General features: G+C 39.4%; 3 protein-coding genes across 11 annotated transcripts; 1 reads left to right on the top strand and 2 right to left on the bottom strand.

Annotated features, from left to right (window-relative positions):
- Positions 1 to 194: 194 nt before the first annotated feature.
- Positions 195 to 12622, bottom strand: LOC116843584 (gamma-1-syntrophin). 6 transcript variants are annotated; one of them, XM_032814104.1, is made up of 12 exons: positions 12281 to 12622; positions 11283 to 11581; positions 8462 to 8785; positions 5726 to 5830; positions 5404 to 5602; positions 4863 to 4988; positions 4626 to 4778; positions 4328 to 4512; positions 4042 to 4200; positions 3723 to 3947; positions 3443 to 3646; positions 195 to 3359 (listed from the first exon to the last, which is right to left on the bottom strand). In XM_032814104.1, exons 3-12 carry the CDS (start codon positions 8519 to 8521, stop codon positions 3252 to 3254), a joined length of 1524 nt encoding a protein of 507 aa, XP_032669995.1. In that variant the 5' UTR covers positions 8522 to 8785; positions 11283 to 11581; positions 12281 to 12622; the 3' UTR covers positions 195 to 3251. The 6 variants fall into 6 exon arrangements, with proteins under 6 accessions (XP_032669995.1, XP_032670003.1, XP_032669956.1 ...); XM_032814112.1 differs by having other exon boundaries at positions 5404 to 5599; XM_032814065.1 differs by lacking the exon at positions 8462 to 8785 and having other exon boundaries at positions 12281 to 12621.
- A 395-nt stretch (positions 12623 to 13017) lies between these two features.
- On the bottom strand, positions 13018 to 16500 carry LOC116843599 (solute carrier family 25 member 51). 3 transcript variants are annotated; one of them, XM_032814135.1, is made up of 4 exons: positions 16250 to 16500; positions 16017 to 16121; positions 15526 to 15775; positions 13018 to 15077 (listed from the first exon to the last, which is right to left on the bottom strand). In XM_032814135.1, exons 3-4 carry the CDS (start codon positions 15670 to 15672, stop codon positions 14367 to 14369), a joined length of 858 nt encoding a protein of 285 aa, XP_032670026.1. In that variant the 5' UTR covers positions 15673 to 15775; positions 16017 to 16121; positions 16250 to 16500; the 3' UTR covers positions 13018 to 14366. The 3 variants fall into 3 exon arrangements, with proteins under 3 accessions (XP_032670026.1, XP_032670015.1, XP_032670033.1); XM_032814124.1 differs by lacking the exon at positions 16017 to 16121 and having other exon boundaries at positions 16250 to 16499; XM_032814142.1 differs by lacking the exon at positions 16250 to 16500 and having other exon boundaries at positions 15877 to 16019.
- Positions 16501 to 17104: 604 nt separating this feature from the next.
- LOC116844789 (very long-chain specific acyl-CoA dehydrogenase, mitochondrial) lies at positions 17105 to 21883 on the top strand. 2 transcript variants are annotated; one of them, XM_032816825.1, is made up of 9 exons: positions 17105 to 17274; positions 17362 to 17514; positions 18386 to 18593; positions 18663 to 18881; positions 19129 to 19557; positions 19853 to 20116; positions 20302 to 20658; positions 20802 to 21014; positions 21113 to 21883. In XM_032816825.1, the coding sequence occupies exons 2-9, from the start codon at positions 17429 to 17431 to the stop codon at positions 21248 to 21250; spliced, it is 1914 nt and encodes a 637-aa protein (XP_032672716.1). In that variant the 5' UTR covers positions 17105 to 17274; positions 17362 to 17428; the 3' UTR covers positions 21251 to 21883. The 2 variants fall into 2 exon arrangements, with proteins under 2 accessions (XP_032672716.1, XP_032672727.1); XM_032816836.1 differs by having other exon boundaries at positions 17169 to 17287.
- The last annotated feature ends 189 nt before the right edge of the window (positions 21884 to 22072 follow it).

The raw sequence follows: 22072 nt of genomic DNA, 5'->3' as shown, positions 1-22072 counted from the left end.
TATTTGAAAACTACCGACAAAATATTAACTTTCCTACAAGGTTTACGTCATATTCTTCTTTTAAACTTTACGCCTGATTGTAATAATGTGCAACTAATACGTGTAAACTTTGCAGAAAAATGTCAGTATTTTGTCGATAAAATTTTCAAGTATATCCCCTTAAGAAGAAAGGCAGGTGATAACAAAGAGACGCGTAGGATTTGTAACTTCTAACAATGATATATTTTAGAACATATTGTCAATGGGGGATAGACATTATAACAGATAAACTATATTTCGAAGTATAAGATTCCGATGTTGATGTTAGCCGGCGCCGCGAGCTCGCTCTTCCACCTCGTACTGATATGCACGAATCACGAAGGAAGAAAGAAATATGAATTTGGTAAATGAATCTGAGTAGAATATATGAGAACGAGAATTGCGGACGCTTAGCGAAAGTAATCAAATATTCAGCGAGTTTGCAGCCCAAGTATGCTATATACAACTATTCTATTGCATAACTCATGGAATGAGCTGAATTCTTGGAGAGTAGTACAAACGAATCGTTTGAAAAAAATAAATAAATATATATGTATTATTGATATATATGTAATATATTGATAAATTAATAAATTAATTCACACAAGTCTGATTACATAGTAATTAAAATGTTTAATTAAGAATCTTTAATTTAACAAATGTAAGATACGCAATAAATAAACGATAATTTGTAAGCATCAACAAAATATAAACGTATCATGTTTAAGTTCCTCTAACAGTCAACTGTGTAGAAAGAAAGAAAGAAGACCTACAATTTCGACAAATATAATCTAGACCTAATTGCGCTTTAGATTTGTTCAGCTTCATTCCATACTTCCTTAACTAACTTATCTATGTAATATAATTGTGCAGTTCTTGATAAGCTCCCAGTTTTAAACGTAGAGGTTCCCAACGAAATCATATTATAAAAAGAAAAATATTCTTTTATTAAAGATTAAATAATTGCAATGAATTAAGCGTCGAGAGTGTAAATGGTAAATAACTAAATCTTATTTCTCGATTGATTTTAATCAAACTTTGTTTAAACGGAAACGTAAATTCAATATGCTTATCGTTGAAATCACTCTGCGTTCAAATTCAAGAGCGAGTATATGTATATTGTTTAATTTCTTATTACACTACACTACATTATATCTATTATGTCGATCTGAGATGAATAAAATTCAGAAATATGCAGACAGATACATTTTCACGCGATACATGTTGTTCATACAATGACGGCAACGGATGCATCGAAATGACGATATTCTCTTTTTTATTTTTCTTCTCTATCACTGAATGAGAATTTAGGATCTCGCGGTCGAGAGATGAGCGATATGAAACGCCTTGGCCATAGTATCGCGTAACTCTCTGACACGCTTTAGACTAGAAAAGTACAATCGGCATTAGACCACGCTTTAATATAACAGAAGCGGATTTTCTTCTTTTTTTTTTACATTCTCTATGTTACTTTGTAGGCACTTTCTACGAGTAACCGTAGACTCTCAGGATACACGATAGAAACCAAAAGCCGCGACGGTCTCCTCGACGTTAAAATTTAAAGTTAAAGTTTCGCGTTATCTATGTGTCACAATACATCCATGAAGGAGAATTATTAGGCTGACATTGGAAAACGTGCAACATTCTTGCGGATGCTATCGATAATGATATTCTTTCGGCTCTCATACTTATTACTGTATACGCAGTTCTGTTATAATACGTTTATATTCTACCGCCTTATCCTTGCGTTTGTCCTAGTTGTTCGTTCATTATGGATTTATTGCTTTACATCTAATTGCGAACCAAGATAAGATACTCAATATACAGATGTTAATTCTAAGTCACTACAGCTAATGATTGGAAAGATATAATTGGTACACTTTCTGAAGACACACTATAGACCTGTTGGAACGCGAGTGACGTGATTCAATATCCATTAAGTATCAAATAAGCTTTCGGTGCATCGCGAGGCTTTGTCACAATTATATCGGAATTATCCATGCGAACGAATTTCGTGAATTACTGGTTAAATGATAAGTAAAAGCAGTCGCGCTTAATAATACGGGAAAGTACGTTAACGTTCACGAGTGTTTCAGCAATTAGCTCGATGTTGATGGCGCTCACCCTTATTTTGTAGAACTTATCATTGCCCCCATCGATAATACTGAATCGATAAACAAACTATTTCGATATCTGAGTTACGTTCAAGAGTGTGAGCCATCTAATTGTAGATTACAGTTTTATTGCTATAGGGCTGTATAACTTGTTACTTCCTCAACGTTTTATCGCATTGGACGAATCAATACTGTTTTTTTTTTCCAATTCATTCGCACTCCAAAGTATCCTTAAAACGCAAATCAAAAATTTTTTTATTGAACTGCAACGATGTTCTTCCATCGATACTCTAAGTATGGATGCGCGATGATTCTCCTCGCTGAAACGGAAATTTTGATGCCTCCGTTAATTTAGCTACTCCTTGTTCATGGTTTTTAAGGCACCTGATATATATGTACGGTATGCAATACAATACTTAAGGTGTACATAAATAATCTCTTATAACTAAAAAAGAAACAAAGAGAGAAAGAGAACCGATTCGTCATCGTAACTTAAAAATCATGAACCGGCGCATTGGTCGTCTGTAAATCTCTATAATCTCAGACATACGATATATCAACCAAAGCGCAAAACCAAGAGAGATACGTCTGCAAAAAGGGTATTTCGCATTGAAGTATATCCACAGCGTGTGTGATTCGCTACATACTAAATACGTATAAAATCGTAGATATACGAGATTGTGTCTCTCAAAAATGATTAAAAAAAAGACACAAAATACGTGTAGCAAAAGAATAAACAATGTAATCGCATCGTCGTCGGGCGATCATCCATAGATGCCGCACGCTGTCGCTGCCCTAGAAACTCCGGCGAATTCTTATCTAGATGCGTACAATACTATGATAGCCGTTAGGTTCATATACGTACTAGTGAAATTGGCTTGGTAGGATGAGTAAAGTAGTACCGCTTTGCGTGATTTTATATGTAAACGATAAAAATACCTTTTGGATATATTGACTAGTTCCTGTCACCTTTCACCTCCGCCACGCGGCAGACTTCTCTTCTTTTTTTAGCGCACACGCTCTATCTAATCCGTACACAACGACAACAGAACACAAGATCTGATCCACTTGGTAATTCGTCGGCAATAACGTTCAATATTATATCTATGTTACATCTCTTTACGGAGTGGTCGACGTTAAAAATGTGGGGTCTACCGCGGCTACCTTCGCCGTCAGAAACGCATGCATGCAGAACAACAAGTTTTGCAACTGGGAACACTCCAATTCCTGTTGAACAAAACGTGAAGAAAAAATTGTTAAAGCAACGCCACAACAGAAATTTTCAATTTTATCACAGAATGTGAGTTTACCTTTGTTTCGATAGTGATGCTGTCCGGTTCTTGGAAGTGCAATTTGAGCCTGCTCTTACCGTCGTCGCTGGATCCTCTCAGTTGCGAGAACTTGTAACGCCACGCGATCTCTCCGATTCCTTCGTAAGACAACGTGAATCCTTGAGTCCACTCCAACGTTAGACCGGCGGTTCTGCTGTTGAACGTTACTGGGAATGTTTTGCTCTGTAACAACAGGCAAAAATGCACGTTAGAGTACGATACTTCACAGAGGCGCGAATTCAACGGATCACGTATTCACCTTTAAATGCGTGACAGCCGAACATATAGCGGTGTGCCAGGCCGCCTCGACCCGCAGCAACTCTTGTCTAGTCTCAACGCTCAAGTATCGCGGCGGTTTCCCCGGACTTTGCGCCAGGAAGCAATGCTGCCTCTCGTCCACGTTCTCCGACTCTCGCATCACGCGAAACATCGTCTGGTAAACTTTGAAAGTCAATGCGCAGCGTGACCAATCGCCTATATTGCACTGGAAGCAAGAAACGATATTAGTAATAATAAAGCGAGCTGACAATCACTTCAAAGACTTGAACTATGCGATAAAGAGTGAAGCAGATCCTTACAGGCGGTGTCTCGAACAACAACAAATCAGGTCCTTTCAAAGCTAAAAATCTCGGTCTGTAACTCTGCCACGGTTGATTGCTATTGCTTACCGCCTCGTTCACCCAGCCCATATACTCTATACGCTCGCCGACGCCGAAATTACGATTATACAGTTTCATCTAAAATCAGTCACGAATTTAACCTACAAAGTGCTACATAGTTATCGCGGATTCATCGACAGAATTCCAGACGAATAGAGCACACGACGATACATCGCACGATCGATCGTGTGATTAATTATATCACCTGCAAGTGCGTCAATCCTGTAATGTTATCAGTTATATATTTCAACCATTGACTGAGAATAGCACTGTCGTCGCAATGTATCACGCCCGTGCGCGCCCCATTGAGACCTCTCACTTCGAATGCGTTTCTCCTCAACTTGTCCGTGCCGAATATGTATCTCGTCACGTATGCCATCATCAACGGAACTGCAACATAATGTTAAAACAGTCAATGCATTATTATATGAGCTACACATATTTAATAAAGTTTAATTTCTGTGAGTTAAACTTAATGTCATATTCGCAAATAAGTTAGCTACCTGTAATGACGTCCACCCATCTCTTATACTGCATCGAAGTGGAAGATGCGTTCGAGCTCTGTCGACTGTGGCTGCATCGAGGACTGCCTTGCCTATTGGGCGATATCCATCCGTCTTCCGCATTTGCGACGTTATCGAGTTTCTCTTCTTTGTCTGTCGATAGATATGAGAATGTCAGCGCACTGTGAAATCGTTGTTTTGCATGGATCCTATTTTCGGGACAATGTACAAACATACCATTCTTCTGCAGAAACGGCTTGGCGGCTCGATAATGCTTGACCGTTAGAACCACTATGTCGCCGGCGTTCCTCAAGATATTAACAGCGTCGTCGTGATTGCACGCCGTGATGTACTCCCCGTTCACTACGAGTTCATCGCACGGATCACGTAATTTTAATAAATTCCCAATATTGTTACGGACAAAGAGTAGTGTTGTGATAGTAAGGTAGTCGCGATTGTTACATGAATAATACGGAACGTTGCTGATATCAACTTTGTTTCAATAGGAGGCAGCTACTGGCAGAAGTAGGAATCGAAATCAATACTCATTAACTGTACCGCCCAACTATCGCTAAACTGTCAATGTCATGTCACGTCGGGATCGGTATGAATAAACGAGAAACGAGTGCTCTCTAATGAGATATATCGCAGCGTTCGATCAAAATAATATGATTTAGGAGGAATTCAGCTGAGAGACGAGGCCAAACCGAACGTTTTGACGTGAGTTAATAATCTACACCAGCGAATACACGTGTATGCAACAGCTCCTGTGAAATACCTTTGATAATTGCGTCCCCTACAAAAAGCTGGCCGCACTGATCGGCCGCCTGACCCTTATAGATCCTGGATATGAGCACTGGAAGCTTATGTTCCGCTCCGCCTTTTATACTGAGCCCCAGACCCCCGATCTTTGACCTGGTGATCTGCACCATGCGCTCCTTCGCATCCAAAGGTGGCTTATTGTGATTCGCTGCCTGCTAAAAATGCATTCTTGTCTTTGACACGTTTCATAAACGTACCGATCGATAAGACACCGGCGTGTCGGCGACGCAATCGGTCAAAAACGACAAGCCTCATGAATAACGCGACCGGCACTTTACCTCCAGATCTTCTCTTTGGAGCTTCAGTACCTCCATAGACAGGTGCAAGCGCATCGGTACGGGCTTGCTCTTCCCGTCGCTGACCGTCACCATCCCCGTCCGTACCTGCCGGCAATAAATTCCAGTTGACAAAAAACGTTCGCTAAATGCATTATCTCAATTCGCAGACTTCATTAACATTAACGCGAGCGCAATTCATGGTTGGATCGATTGTGGTATTTGCACACGACTGCACTGTGTCAGCAATTTTTCAAATAGAAAAAAATAAATTTGATACAAATATTGACTGCTGCTGAGAAAAAGTAAATTTTAAATTTTTAGAAATAAAAATAAAAGAGTTTTGCAGAAAATAGAAATTTTCTACGATTTTATTAAATTTTATTCAGAAGATTTTATTCAGAGTCGAACCAAAGAAGGCGAGAGAAATTTTATAAGATTATTGGCTCTAGAAATATAACAAACGAACAAAATGCATAAAAATGATCAATAAAGGCCCAACCAGCCGAGTTTGTCTTAAGTTTACGTTCTGTCAGTTTTACGATGTCAATAAATTTATACAATAAATTTATGTAGCCGCAATACTGGCTATGTTTTAGGTTCTTACTGGCCATTTTTGTGCATTTTGTTCGCGAGGTAAAAGGTCACCAGGTCAAGAAGAACGGAAGCTACTCCGGACTTCTAAGAAGCTCTCGATACGGAAGTACTCTGAAGATTAAAGAAAACGAGCCTGCCGTCGTTCCGATACTAATGAGAAGCCTGCATATTGACTGATCGCGCACCGCGCCCGGAAAGGCATCGCATAGCGAAAACATACATTTATGCATGAGGCCTGAACGACCGTTTCGGCCCGTAAATAAATTCTTAATTGAATGTCCGCGTTTTATCGGGAGTTTTACGGCGATCATGCCTGATTATCACCAACGAAGTTATTCGTCATTACGTCAGCCTCCGCTGAACTCGTCGGACGATACGACCCACCCGTTACATTTGACTCGCAGGGCGCTGTAATGGGTCGTATAATTAATTCGTATTTGTTGACTGGCCGTAATGGCTCGATAATAACCACATTGCTCGTCCGTACGTTCAATGCGCGGAATACCCAGCGTGAATTTTTCCGACAATGGCGGCAACTCGTTTCGTTTAATTAATCGATTTTTCCATCTTCAACGCGCGCGCGAGCCAAGACCTCGCTAAATCACACGGTCACGATCCAATTCCGCTGTTCCTTTCCCGGCGATAACGGCTATAAACGGCAGAAAGAAGTGGGAAGAAAAAAACTAACCGAATTATCGGGGAATCTTCGGAGCGGGCGTTATTTACAGATTATATCGTGACACCGCGTGTATGGTATGTACGCGGGGACTTTTCCGCCGCGAGTTCCTTGACCGGCTCGCGACGTGAAGTCGATTTCTCTCGAGCAAACGCGAAAATATCAAAGGCTGGTCGCACGTTTCGCGGAAGTTTCGACGAAATTCTCTCATATTTGCATCGGAACATACATTTCAGACGGCCGGTCGGGATAAAATACGGGTAAGGTTTTCGTAAACGTAAACGCAATTTCATGGCAATTTGCATGCCATGAATATGAAAACTCGATTCCGTCGACACGTGTAAAGTAACTAAACGAGCATGTCTCGAGCGTGTCGCGAACGTGAAGAATCGATTCCGCGAGCATTCTGTCAGAGAGAATCACGCTCGATTGGCCGCGAGAGACATCGCTAAATTGGCCGATCCGGACAGACAAACGCACGGGGATGGCGAGAGCGTGTATTAAAGGCTCTGGGTAATTTGTCGACATAAATTAAAGAAGTTTCTTTTGACCTGCACTGAGAGTAAAAAAATCTAAAAATTAATAAATATTTATTTAGAAGAAGAAAAAGGAAAAGAGTGAATATATTAACAGCATACATATTTAAATCTAGATTCTTTCATTTAAATAGGATAAATAACTGCTTTCATAAAAAAATAAGATTTTTTAAAGTCTCAAGAATGTATATTTGCTTATTTGAAAAAGATGTTTTATAGTATAAGTAAATATGTGATGTCACAGTGTGTACTCACCAAATAAATAATTGTTATTTCTTAGATATTTTTTCTTTCATTGTAGAGTATTGAAAAATGCATTTTTCCTTGAATTAAAAAAAAAGTTATAGGCAATAAAATTTTGAAAGTTTCCATAGATATTAATGCAACTTTTAATAAAATATTGAATTTTTTTCGTGACAAAATTCTTGTTTGTTGAAGTTATAAAATTAAGTATATGTAGTGGAGAAAAGGAAGATTATAAAAAAAATCATAATTTGCTCAAAGTTTAATAAAAACATTAATAAAAAGGTAAAACCAATGTTTGTCTAATAATTTCTTTGTGAAAAAAATTCCAGAGAAACTCTTTTGATTCATGCCTATAAACTACCCAGAACCCTCGAGCGACAATCGGAACGTGACCGATAAACGAGATTTTCGGGTCATTAAATCAGCGAAGCGGGACGTGGCGTGATATTCTCGTGAAGACATTCCCAATCGTGCTCTTGTTACACATTTAACGCCGTATATTTTTAACAAAACGGATTTTAGGTTTTTTACAAAACGGATTCTAGGTTTTTAACAAAATCGATTCTAGACTTTTAACAAAACGAAGCTAGGTTATCTATTATTAACAATCAGTCAATTAACAATGTGCTACTGTTTCAACTAATTCCATGTCAATCCGATCATTAAAATGCGAACGCAACTGACTATTCTCCAGACGCCGTGTCGATGGCTGCGCGAGAACGAGCAGATTTCCAGATTCCGCATGTTGTGCAAAATTGAACAGCAAAGGAGCGATTGGCGCGACCAATTTCGATAGCGGATACTGTCGCGTTATCGTTGCATTGCGCTTTTCGAGGCATCCGGCGTGCTGAATATCATCGTGTATCGCGCCACCGTTCTCTCTCGTTACTCCTTCGATCTTTCTATAATAGTAATCTTCAATGTCCGCTCGACGTAGCAGCGCGAAAATAATCGATGTCATTCGTACTGTTTTCTCTTTGTTTTGTTCTCCATCTTTCTCTCTTTACCCTGGAAAAACAAGCGGAATACACGGTTACGTGGTTGTATAACATGAACTTCATTGTGTCATAACCAGAGCTATTGTTGTTTTCGCGAAACCTCTAGTGCAATAATATCGCAGTTTTCTCAGAGAAGTAAAAGCGAGTGTCAAGCACCGATGTAATACGATATTAATGCGTATTTTTAATGCAAAAGCGACTCCGCGTATTCTTTCGCTGCCACGAACGCTGAATTCTTTCTCGCGTGTTCTCTTTCTGCTTCCGCCACATTCGAAGCTGACAAGGGAATCACTTGAATTTTACTCTACTCCGACCGACGTTTACGGGCAGGGTCTAACCGGGTCGATTCGGTTGGCGTTGATCCCAAGTCAACTATATCCACCATGTCCGTGTCGCAGCTAATGCTGCGATTTAGGAGGAAACGGGAAATCGATTGAACCGCGATCGATTGCGAAGGACGCTCCGCGAAAACAACGACGAGCGAGCCCGGCTCGCCGGTCGGCGAGAAACTTTCCTCACTTTTCACAGACAATCGGCGAATTGTCGGTCGTTCAGGCCAGATTAACGGCGTTATACGGTTCGATCGGAAACATTTCCTGCACCTGCCGCGCCTGTCGGGAATTTCATCGGGAATGATGAAACACGCCGGCAGCGGCAGTTCGAATTCCCGCGAGGTGATATGAAAAATCGCGCGAGAGGCGTCGAACGAGGATGCGCGCTGTCCTGGAAAATCGCGGTCGGCAAGATTTACACCTTCGGATTTTCCGACTTTTGGATCTCCAGGCCGTCAGGCAAATCGCGCTCTTGTCCGATCGAATTCTGACGGAAGCCAAACACCGAGAAGGTCGATTGAACGGGAAGCGCCTTCCGTGATTAGAAAGAGCCATTAATTTCCAATCGCTCCCGAGTGCTCCGCGGTAATAGTACACTCAGAGGAAAACATGCTAATGGCAACTGTATAGGCGGCATCTACACGAGTCTTGTATATAGAATCGCAACCTATCGCAGATAGCGCAAATTACTAAAAGATGTCTTGGAGATATCCTTTGGACGTCTTTGAGAAAAAAGAAAAAAGTTGTAGGAGATAGAATTTTGAGACTTTTCACAAATATTGATGCAACTTTTAATAAAGTACTAAATTTTTTTCATGATAAAATTCATATGTTTGTTAAAATTATAAAATTAACTATTGGATAAGGAGAATTATGAGAAAGAAATCGTGTAACTCATATAAACATACTGAACAGTTCAAAAATATTGATTTTGCTCATACATTTTTCAGTAGCCGTCGTATAGTTTAATAAACTATCTTGTAGTTACTGCAACCAAGGCTTCAGTTGCAATAACAGTTGCAAGAAACTACAAAATAGTTTCTTAAACTATATACATTAATTTCACATGTGAAGCTCGTACAGTTGTCACCTATATAGTTGCCATCACCATGTCTTTTTCTCGGAGTGTACCCCGACACGTCCAAAAGTATCCTCTGCAAATGACAGGATATCCCGGCGACGTCGTCTGGCCAGACGTCTATTGCGTGCGTCTACTCGAGGTAATGTGCAAACTGTCGCGAATTACGTGCAGCGTGGCTCGGCCGTAATGCACCGTATACGGCTCTCTTGACCTTTCGCTCGTCGTTATCGTATGCAAGAACACGGGATCGCGTTCGCCGCCTGCATAGCGTATCTAGCGGTAAGCACGAACGTACCTGAAACCCGTGATCAACGTCAATAAAGCACTCAAGCCGGGCGAGCGCGAACCAAAAACAGAAAAAGAAACGAAGAGATCGTACTGTACTTCGACGGACATCAAAGGAAACGCGACAGAAAGAAGAAAAGAGGGAGGATATCGCTAACCCAGCTCGTCACGATGTCTCCTCGCGAAAGCGGATGCACCGGGCAGTAACGATGCATCCGATTGTGTGCAGACATCCCAGAATACCCATCGTACATCTGCGCTGCATTGCGCGAATGCAGGCGAAGCGTGTCACGGCCAGGATTATGCACGCGTGCCGTGAGCGACTGAATGCAAATGTGGAATGATAATTATTGATACTCGCGGGGATAAGAGACGAATGACAGAGATTCATCTTCTTCTTCTGGATCCCTTCTTTAATCTCTTCAGTGTGATAAATTAATGACATAACAATACAAGTGTGCGCTAAATGGTAAAATAAACTGCAATCAGCCAAAAACACTCTTGGAAAAGAATCCAAATAATAAATAAATGATTGAATGATATCTTAAAGCGTCCTATTTCTTTTAAACGTCTTTAAAAAATTTATGCTGTTTGCAAATTTATCGAAATCTGACGAAAATAATTTAATTTCATCTGTCAGTCACGTGACGAGCTTCCTCTTTTTCTCGTGGAGTTTTGCATTTATACCAATATTCGTTACATTCCTATCGACCATATTCGAATCAGAGAAGGAAAATTAATCTGAGTGCACGCACAGTACTCTTGAAGAAGTTAACGAAAGAAACAACGGAAGAAAAGAAGCTACGAACCTTCAGCTTCTGGTCAATCTTCTCCTCGATCGGAGTGGTCATCTTCGTCGCGTTGATTCTCATTATTCTCGTGCGCGATCAGTGGGTGTCCTCGAGCGCGTGTCCTCGAGCGTGGAGACGTCGTTGGCGACGGTGGTGATGACACTGCTGCTTCTAGCCTCGGCGACGAGGCTCACGAACACTGACGACATCGGCGCGCACACACTATCGCGACACCGGGAGGCCGTTCTTCGTGACGACGACGACGGCAGCGGCTGCGACGACGCGACGACCTCGACGGAGCTTCTTCATGGCTCTCCCTGCAGTCGAGAAGCAGCCGCGCGAAGTTAGCCGTGCGATAGTTAGAAAGAGAGGAAGAGAGAAAGAGACGACAAGCTGCAGTCGCCAGGTACTCGATCACGCGATTCGCAAAGCCGCAGCAGCACTGGGAAGCCGCGATCGAACGACACCGAGGTGCACCGAGAGAAGAACGCCTGCAAACTTATCTGTGTGGGACATAAAGTTCATTCACAGAAATAAACTTCATTTCACAGAGACAAACTTGATTTCGCAGAAATAAGCTTCATGCCCCACAAGCAAGCTTCAAGTATCTTTTCTCAGTGTACGATTCTACCTGCAGGGTACGCGGAAATGATCCTCACAGCTTCGCCGAAGTCTTACCCCACGTCGACGAGTGCGGTAGTGTCCTTCGCGTGTCCGACAGCGGATCGAGAATCGAAGCCCTCGCGGTGGAATTTGACTCGCGACCTCGAAGTTCAGGCTGCAACGTCGTGCGCACGGGGAAGCTTCCCCGCGTTCCCCGCTCCCACGATAATCTTTTGCCGATCTTTCATGTTTCCCTTCGCGCACTCGTGACACCGCCGAGATCGAATTCCCCGAGGAAGAGGGCGAATCGCGAGTTCGGCGAAAGTTTCGACCGCGACGCGTCCGTTCTCCCCCCGTGTCGTCCGTTCGCGAGAATGCATCTTCGTGACGGCGACGAGACCCGCTCGACTCACCTAAATTCGATAACTCACACTGATTTGTCAACACCGGTCCCAGTCCCGTCGACCGCGAGGAAACACGACTGCCCGGGGGGTTGACACACAGGCGGAGTTAAGCGATCCCGGGTCGGTGATTCCGCTCCAGGTGGCGGGTTACAGTCCTACCTGTGCAACACGGTCAGCTGGAGATCCCGTTTAGTCTGGATATCGCTGCTGATCGACGACGACTCCGGCCGAGAGGACGCGACGCGAGCCGACGAGACGGGACGCTTCCGGGCGGCGGACAACGCCGAACCTGGCACGGGCTAGAGCGAACTGTGTAAGCTGGAGCCGACCGGCACCCACATATACCTCGCAGCCGAGAGCCGCGGCGCGCATCGATTCGCGCAGGGCACAAGTGGAGAGTTAAGTCAGGCGCGGATCAAAGCACTCTCGCCCCCGGCGTTAATTTGGTGCCACGATGTTGCCTATTTCTGCGACAACCCCGTTCGCGACGGAGTTCAGAGCGGCGGGTTCTATTTAAGAATAACTTGTTTCCGTTAGAATTTCATTTTTAATGAGTTATGTTTGAGTGATGAGGTCGTAATTAGCGCGTTCGTAGTTTCGTTTTAGATCTCGAGAAAAATTGTTATCTTCCCGCGACCTACTTGAGATCCTTTTCTGTTCTTGACTTTTCTAAATCATTAAGAAAGAACAAATATGTTTAACGTCGAAGAGCACAGCAACTGAATCGAAATGAAATAAAACACTGATTGTTATCGGAATTGTATATTGTATTTTGCATAACTGCGCGTGAATATCCCACGAAGAATATCATTTGTAAAACATTCGTATGCGTGTGAATTTCTTTTCTTGCATTCCTTGTAAATTGATTTATTAAACGATGTAATTAACAATATCTTATGCAACATGTCCCGTTAATCGAATTGTTCCTGCGCCATATATAATAAAACAATACATCATTATCTATTTGATATAAAATTAATAACATATGAAAAAATAGTGTTGTATTTTAATAACAAATTGCCTAATTATACTGTAATTACTCCTATTATTGTGAGAGGTTCTTGGAACATTTTTGTATTAAAATATAATATCACATATAGATTATGTAATATTAAACATTGCATATATTAGTTATATATCAGTTATTAAGCATTCACAAATTTGCAGAATTTCACAACAATGGAATTATATATAATTCTTAAGATAAGAACAGGAAACGTGTTTTTATCGAATCACAATTAGGTAGCACTTTATAATTGGCAAGAATTTTTCTACCTAATTGCACATAATTGTTTCCTATCTTGTTAATTACATATTCCTAAAATATTCACATATTTTAATCTGTATAAAGAGTCCCTAAGTGTATTTATATAACGATAAAATTAAATCGAAAATTTAAAAAAATAACTAACTGCATCTATATTTACAAATAATACAGTCTTTCTGCAGACAGAAAGAAATGACAGTGAGCTTTTATAATTCATCACATGACCACAGTCGTATTCATTCAAGATAACTTGATCAGCTAATATCATTAAATGTCTATCTCAAATGATCTATAATCCAAAGTAGATTTAGAATTTTACATTTTATATACATTTTACAATTTATAGAGGTATCAGAGTATTTCAGAAATAGATATACAAACTTTAAGAGCATACTCTACTCATTGTAAAGATAAAAAAAGATTATATAAACATTGGTCCAGAAGCGCTTAGTTTTCAAATTATAAACACTCCTTTTATGACAGATTTTCTAACTGAGTTACACAAGTGCAGCTATCACTCATAAATTCCCTTGTAAAACAGAATTCTTCCTTGATTTTATCTCGATTATAGATCGATTAAAGTAGATTTAAAAACATTTCCTAATCATTGTGTGTATCATTGTGTAAAGCTCCCACAATAAACACTATTTTTCTGTGCTATCCTGCTTATACCGTTGACAGGAAAAATGTGCGATTTGACGCTCATACACAACAGAAAAATCTCTCCTATCATTGTCTAATATACCAATTAATATATACAGCAGAGGTCGTGTAACAAAGAGAGAGGGAATATATCTCCTAAATAAATATAAAATTCTATTATTCAACCTAGAAAAAGATCTTCTTTAGGAAGTCATATGACGCATTTATCACACCCCAGCTGATGAAGGACCTCATATAGTTGAGATGCACACCCTTGTAGAAATACGTTATACTTCGATCTCTGGAAATATATACCTCGCGCATGACAGCCAAGAATCTCTCAAAGTCGCCGCCTATCTTCGTCTGCATGTGTATTTTGATTACATTTAATGGATACGACACCGTGCTAACGAAACCACCGATTAGCGCGCCACTGACAAAATTGGTCAACAGAGACTCGTGCCCGCCCATTAGTATCTTTGATTGGTCGCGCAATGTGAAGAACATGAGATTCGACAGGCCGTTTCTATACACAATGGGCAAGAAGCCACGATAACACTCTGTCACCCCATAATTTGTCAGCAGGTGCTTAAACGCGTGCGATGTATTCTTGAACTTGTCGTGATAATGCCAGTCTTGCAGCAGCGTTTGTACTCTTTCGAATGGCATCAGGAGAGCCTCCGTCGCGCCGGCCACGTTCGCTGCCATCACTTGGGCTAACACGGGGCTTCCAGTTAATAGAATGAGCCTTTGCTTGCATCCTTCGTATACGCTGAACATCACGCTGACGGACAGAGTCTTTTGGCACAGGGGTGGTAAAATTCCACGATACAGTAGTTGTATCCCCTCCCGCGACATCTGTCCGACTGCGGCAGTCACCGGTACTCCTTCCAGGATCTGTATTAACAAAAAACTTGTTATCAATGAACAAAAATTTAATATATTGAATATATTGAAAGACTCATCAATAATCCAAAAGAGTTTTGTAACGAAAGGCCTATAAGAACTGAGCACTAAGAAATTGTGCAAAATATGTATAAAGATGTAAAAAGGGTCCAATGAAGGATTGAAATGTTTGCATGCAATGTACACAATAATATATTACATCTGGTGAGAGAAAAACAGCAAATGAGAGTTAGTCACAGTTATTGATGCAAATATTAAGATGATTTGTGGTATATAAGAATATCATATTTCCATATTTTGTGCACAACCTTTTAACGCTTAACTCTTATAAGTTCTTTTGGCCTGTTATCAATATTCAAAATGATATAATAATAAGTTACATATTCATAACACAACTATAAGAATACATTCATTGATATTATCTGCATGTGATGCATACCTGTCTAAATATAATTTTATTGATTGGAAAGGTAACAGTGACATTGATGACAGCAGCACCCCAGCCACAGATAAATTCTTTAAAGTCATTATGGTTGAGTTTAAAAATCGATCTCAATGAAATCTCCTCTGACGTAATGTTACTCATAGTAATAATTTTCAAGAACACTAGAATTCAGCAAGAAATATATCCAATTGTAACAATTTCCTATCGTGTCCAAAGAGATACTGCTAGCTGTAGCATTTTCTATCTGCAAAAATACAAGCAAGGATATCAAGCACAGCTATTTATCATAACTTTTATCATTTTATCAGCTTACATAGTTAAGAGATAATACTGTTTCATTCTTACTTCTTCACCATCAATCAGAGCACTCTGATCATAATGAAAACTGATAGAAACTCTATCAGTTTTCAGACTCATATGAGCGACATGTGTTTTATTGCATTTATTAATCAATGTACAAATTAATATTCATTCAATCTTCTTACATTTACATATATCCTCATGCACAATAAGTTATAACGAGATTAGAGTGTGCGCAGATTTTTATTGCGAATCAATCCAAGTGTAGACATGTGTTTACGTGTTTGTGGCTTTTGATTAACAAAAATCATAAATCTCGATAAGAAAGGGCAAAAAATCGTGACTTGCGAGCCACAATTACATTATATAACCTTATCAAGTGTAGATGCGTTACTGCAAACATCGATTTCCAACTTACGTGTGCACGCTTGTTCTTTACTATTCAACCCATAGTTTCCGGATACCGCAGGTATCCGAAGTTTAGTTTCGTTGGAACGGCGCCGCAGAAGTCCATGCGGCACGCGTCACATTACTCGGTTATCATGACCGCTCAGTGGTTTAACGTAAATTACCGCCATATCACACCGAGTGCGTTCGTTCGTTCAAGAAAGAGAGAGAGAGAAGCGCACTACCAATAGCTACATCCGAAACCACAAGTGCTCACTGAGCGCTCTGACTGCGTTCCGAAATTCACTGCTAGTGCTGAAATTCTATAGTATACGTGATATAAACTATAGATTTTCAGTACTGGTTCTGATTGGCCAAATTCCATTGTATTCTTCCGTCATTCGTTCAAAACGATACTTCATTTGTCGCCTGCAAGTCGTCGAACGTGCTGATTGGCTGCTGTTGGACAAGAAAGCATTTGCAACAAATGCGATAATAGGCCTAAAAGCCTATTCAGACGAATTTACATAGGCGCATATACATAGCACAAGATCGTCTCGACCAATAAAGCGGGGAGCACCACTCTTGCATAAAAGCATAATGCATAAGGTTGCTTTCCAACAAGAGACACAAGTCGATACAAACATCATTCTATCTTTGTTCCATATTTAGTGAGTAAGAAAGAGGATGATACTTGTATCTCTTGTTGGAAAGCAACCAACGTATAAGAAAATTAACCAATCAGAATCCTTCATTTTCCTCGTGGTAATAAAAATGAGGATCTGGATAGACCTTAATTAAGTACACACGAAATACAGAAATAATATAAATTTTTAAAATTTAAAGAGATAAGAAAAAAGCTGAAGTTTATTGATAAATATATTGACAATCATGGCGGGAATTATGAAATAACGAGGGAAAAGAACTCAGCAAAAAAAATATGTCATTTCACCGCCACCCGTCCGCGTTATAACCTACTTCTTGCATTACTGCTCGTATAAAAGATGTTTCTACCGAGTGAGTGCGTTAGTAATACGACGGCGGTGTGAACGTCAGGTGTGTGTGTGACGTGGGTTCTTGTGTTGGAAATATTCCATTTTATTCTGCATTTCTTGCAAAGTGAAAGTATTTTTCATTTTACAGCATTCGACATTTCGCGTGTCAGCTTACGAGTGCGATTTTGAGTTCCGTGGTAGCTGCATCACCAAAGATGTTCCGTATCGTGAAAGTTCTCTCGATACCCAAGAATGTTAACAAGGCCCTTGAAACGTCCTTAGGGTCTTGGAATGCACCGAGGTAAAGCTTCGATCGTCGTTCATTTTTTCGTTCCGACTCGAGCAACCTGTTGCTATCGAATTTCGATCGAACTGTTGGCAAAGTGTGTCGGTTAGCTGACAAATTCCTTCTGATTTACTTCCCTGAGGTTGAGTCAATTGCTTTTGTCAATGGTCTTTTGTTCAAACTCAGTGTTCAAACGAAGTCACAGTGAATTGGAAATTCCATTGGAATGAAAATTGATGAAGCGATAACATTTTTATGAATAGTTTTGCAATGCTTTCTTTTCGTAAAATGAAAGTACAGTTCGAAAAATGAAATTAGAGAAATGTAGCGCATGCGAGAGATAAGCTAGTTACGATGGAAATTAATGCGACGCAATTTAATTATGCATGATAACATTAAAGATTAAACGATTTAATTCTCAGAATTTAAGCGATTTTCGTAAAATGCGTTGTCGTTAATGTCATTCGTAGTGTACTTTGATTCTACGTTGATTAAATTTGTATCACTGATATTTTTAACTATAAATCTATGTGCGTGATACGTCATGGACTTTGGCCTGTCGCTTACGTACATACTTTTCTCGATCTTATCACCTTGCATATATTTATATGTACTTGTGTATATATATCCGTATGTTATTTTTAAAATATAAGTCTTTTTTAAATTCGATTAAAAATAATTGTGTATTATGTTCTATACAGATAAATACAATTTTACAGGAAAAAAATAGCAATTTTAAAACTGCACAAACAAGTATATGTGAGAAATGTAAAATTTCTGAATAACTATAACAATATTTTAATAGTACTAAGAAATACTGAGAAAAGTTGTTTAAATTTAATTATTATCAGTGGAAATTGTTTAAAACAATTCTCAAATTACACAGATGTTTGGCTACTCAGGCTGCTGTGAAGACCAAATCTGCGGAAGCACCGCAGGAAAATGCCGCCATAAAAGAATCCCAATCCTTCACTATGAATATCTTCCGTGGACAGTTGCAATTGAGCCAAGTATTTCCCTTTCCTGAACCTATGACTGAGGAACAAACCGACACAGTCAAAATGCTGATCGACCCTATGGAAAAGTTCTATGAGGTAAATGTTTCTTCAAACGTCTATCAAATTGGAAGTAAAATTATAGATCTGATTTTCTTCTTCTCATAGGAAATTAATGATCCAGCGAAAAACGATCAGAAAGCGAGTTTAGACGAAAAAACCGCAGCTGCGCTCTGGGAGTTGGGAGCATTCGCTTTGCAAGTGCCTCAAGAATACGGTGGTTTGGGACTGACCAACACTCAGTATAGCCGATGCGTCGAAATATGCGGCTACCACGACCTCGGCGTGGGCATCACTCTCGGCGCTCATCAGAGCATTGGACTCAAAGTAAAATTACACTTTCTTGCAAAACTAGAGATCTGATGAGTGCTATAGGAATTTTCTACAGTTTCCAATAGGTTTTGGTGTGCGGGCTTTAGTTTTATTTTTTCCAATACAAGGACTAACTAAAAGCCTCATTTTGAACCCCAGTAGGAATGCCAACTATGTATATTGATCATTAATGATTAATCGATTACATGATTCATTGGCTGCGCTCACATTGATAACATTTAACTGTGCGTGTGCGTTTCAGGGTATACTTTTGTTCGGCACTCCGGAACAAAAAGCCAAATACTTGCCCAGAGTTAGCAACGGCGAATACGCCGCCTTCTGTTTAACTGAGCCGAGTTCTGGCTCCGACGCCGGTTCGATACGTTGTCGCGCTGTCAAATCCGCAGATGGGTCGCATTACGTTCTAAACGGTAGCAAGATCTGGATATCGAACGGCGGTATCGCCAATATAATGACTGTGTTCGCGCAAGTGCCCACGAAAGATCCGGATACGGGCGTAGTGAAGAACAAAATGACCGCCTTCATCGTTGAAAGAGGATTCGGCGGTGTCACCAGTGGACCGCCGGAGAGCAAGATGGGCATCAAGTGTAGTAACACGGCGGAGGTATTCTTTGAGGACGTCAAGATACCGGCGGAAAATGTCATTGGCAAAGAGGGTCAAGGCTTTAAGGTAGAAAAACTTGCAGAAAAATTAATAATTCATATTTTTCTATTTGTAATTGAACACAATTAGTTTTTATTTTCGTTGTTTTTTCTATATAATTAATTACACACATATCGTCTATTTGATAAAGTTCCTGATATCTCAGTTTTCAAACTTATATAATCAAAAGAATTATCACATAAATTTATCACATAATAATAACTTATAATTTGCGCAACAAACTCGAGTTTCATGTGACTTATATGCATTAATTATTATCGTAATTGTTATTATGAATACTAATTATTATTACGTTTAAAAGGTTGCAATGAATATTTTGAACAACGGCAGATTCGGTATGGCTGCGGCACTCTCTGGCACTATGCGTTATTGCATCAACAAAGCCGTGAATCATGCGACGCAACGCGTGCAATTCGGTCATACACTGGATAAGTATGGCACTATACAGGAAAAAATTGCGCGCATGTCAATACTACATTACATTACTGAGTCTCTCGCATATATGATTTCCGGCAATATGGATAAAGGAAGTCAAGACTACCACTTGGAAGCAGCTATTTCAAAGGTAATCCTCTTTTATTATGCATTTGGTCTATTTTTATAGACAATACAAAAGTTTATATTAATACCGAGAAATGTTTTGCAATGCTTTAGAATAAATGAATATACAAAGTATCTTACAGTGCATCAGAATATATGAATATACAAACGGTTTCCAATAAAAAGATGAGTAATTACTTCCTGTTACAGTGTTTTGCATCAGAGTCTGCATGGTGGGTGTGCGATGAGGCTATACAGACCTTAGGCGGAATGGGTTACATGCGTGACACTAATCTGGAACGCGTATTGCGCGATTTGCGCATATTTCGAATTTTCGAGGGAACAAACGACATTCTGCGTTTGTTTATAGCTCTTACGGGAATTCAATACGCTGGTAGCCACTTGAAAGAGCTGCAGAAAGCTTTCAAGAATCCCAGCGCAAATATGGGTCTGCTCTTTGGAGAAGCTACTAAACGAGCGACCAGAGCAATAGGTTTAAGCTTACCGCCTACTTTTACGCATTTGGTGCATCCGAAATTGGCGGAGAGTGCAGCGCTTTGCTCCAAGGTAAAGAAAAAATTATAAAAATATTATTTATATCATAAAGAAAAATATCGTATGAATTATAAGGTTAGTATAAGATAAACATGTCAAGTATCAATTTTTTAATTTAATTAAAATATATACATATGTTAATTGCTATTACACAGAGCGTGGAGAGTTTTGGCCAAACTATAGAAGCTTCCCTTATCAAGTACGGACGAGGCATTGTCGACGAGCAGTTTATCCTCCACAGGATCACGCAGGCCGCATTCGACACGTATACGATGGCAGCTATATTGAGCAGGGCGACTAGATCATTGAACAAGAATTTGCCCAATGCGGAGCACGAGCTCCTGATGACTCAGACTTGGTGCACGGAGGTACGAACTTTGTTACTAAGTGTAATCGTATCAATGATGATGTGAATACATGAAATTGTCGTTTTTCGATTGTCATACATGATTTAATATTGCTTCAGGCGTCTATGCGCGTTGCCTACAATCTGCAGCAAGTCACTTCTGAAAGGCATCTAGATATCTTCAGCAAACTAAACAAAATTTCAAGGAATGTGTTCGATGTCGGTGGATGCGTTCAATTGAATCCCCTAGGTTTCTAATGATACCGTAAATTTATTTTATAATGATTCATTTGGTTACATGTTTTACATAGATATAACAGGAATGGAAGTTATCTTTTACATAAATTAAGTAACGATCTCTTTAATTTGATTTTTTATTTGATTTTATATCGGCGATTATTATTCACCTTTTAATTAAAATGATTTGAGTCGAAAATTATCTTTTAATTAAAATGACTTGAAAGTTTAACTATAAGAATGATAGAATCTAATGAGAAAAGGCTGAACTTACTATATTTGTTACGCGAACAATAAAATTTCTCGTTTTATTAAAATTTTTACTTGTAACAGAAGGAAATAAAAAAAAATATATATATATATATATATATCCAATTTTTTTCTAAGATTAACTTTTGTAATTGTGAATGTAAATATTGTAATTGTGAATGTAAATATCTTCCAGCTGCTTTGAAAAATTGAAATAATTAACAAATAATTAACAAATATAATAATTAATAAATAAAATAATGCAAATAGAACTCGTAAGGTGTAAAGCATAAGGTGTTAGATGTGTATATAAAATCATGTATTTTTAATATTCTCTTCGTACCCTTTACACGAAACAATGATTTCAAATAAACAGTCACAAATAATGCCATCTATTTGACGTTAGAGATGTGTTTATTCATTATATATCCATCATTTTCGTTAAAATAATAAAAATAATTGTTCAGTAGGATCACACGATGTTATAAGTCGTCTTTTACATAATAAATTAAACGAAAGACTTTAAATGGGAGAAGTGTATCGTTATCGCATATATATATATATATATATATATATATATATATATATATATAT

This window comes from Odontomachus brunneus, unplaced genomic scaffold, assembly GCF_010583005.1.
Source record: "Odontomachus brunneus isolate Ranch 3 - 2012 unplaced genomic scaffold, Obru_v1 Obru_scaffold_003, whole genome shotgun sequence".
In the NCBI taxonomy this organism is placed as follows: Eukaryota; Metazoa; Arthropoda; class Insecta; order Hymenoptera; family Formicidae; genus Odontomachus; species Odontomachus brunneus.
This window is presented reverse-complemented; position numbering and strand designations above follow the sequence as displayed.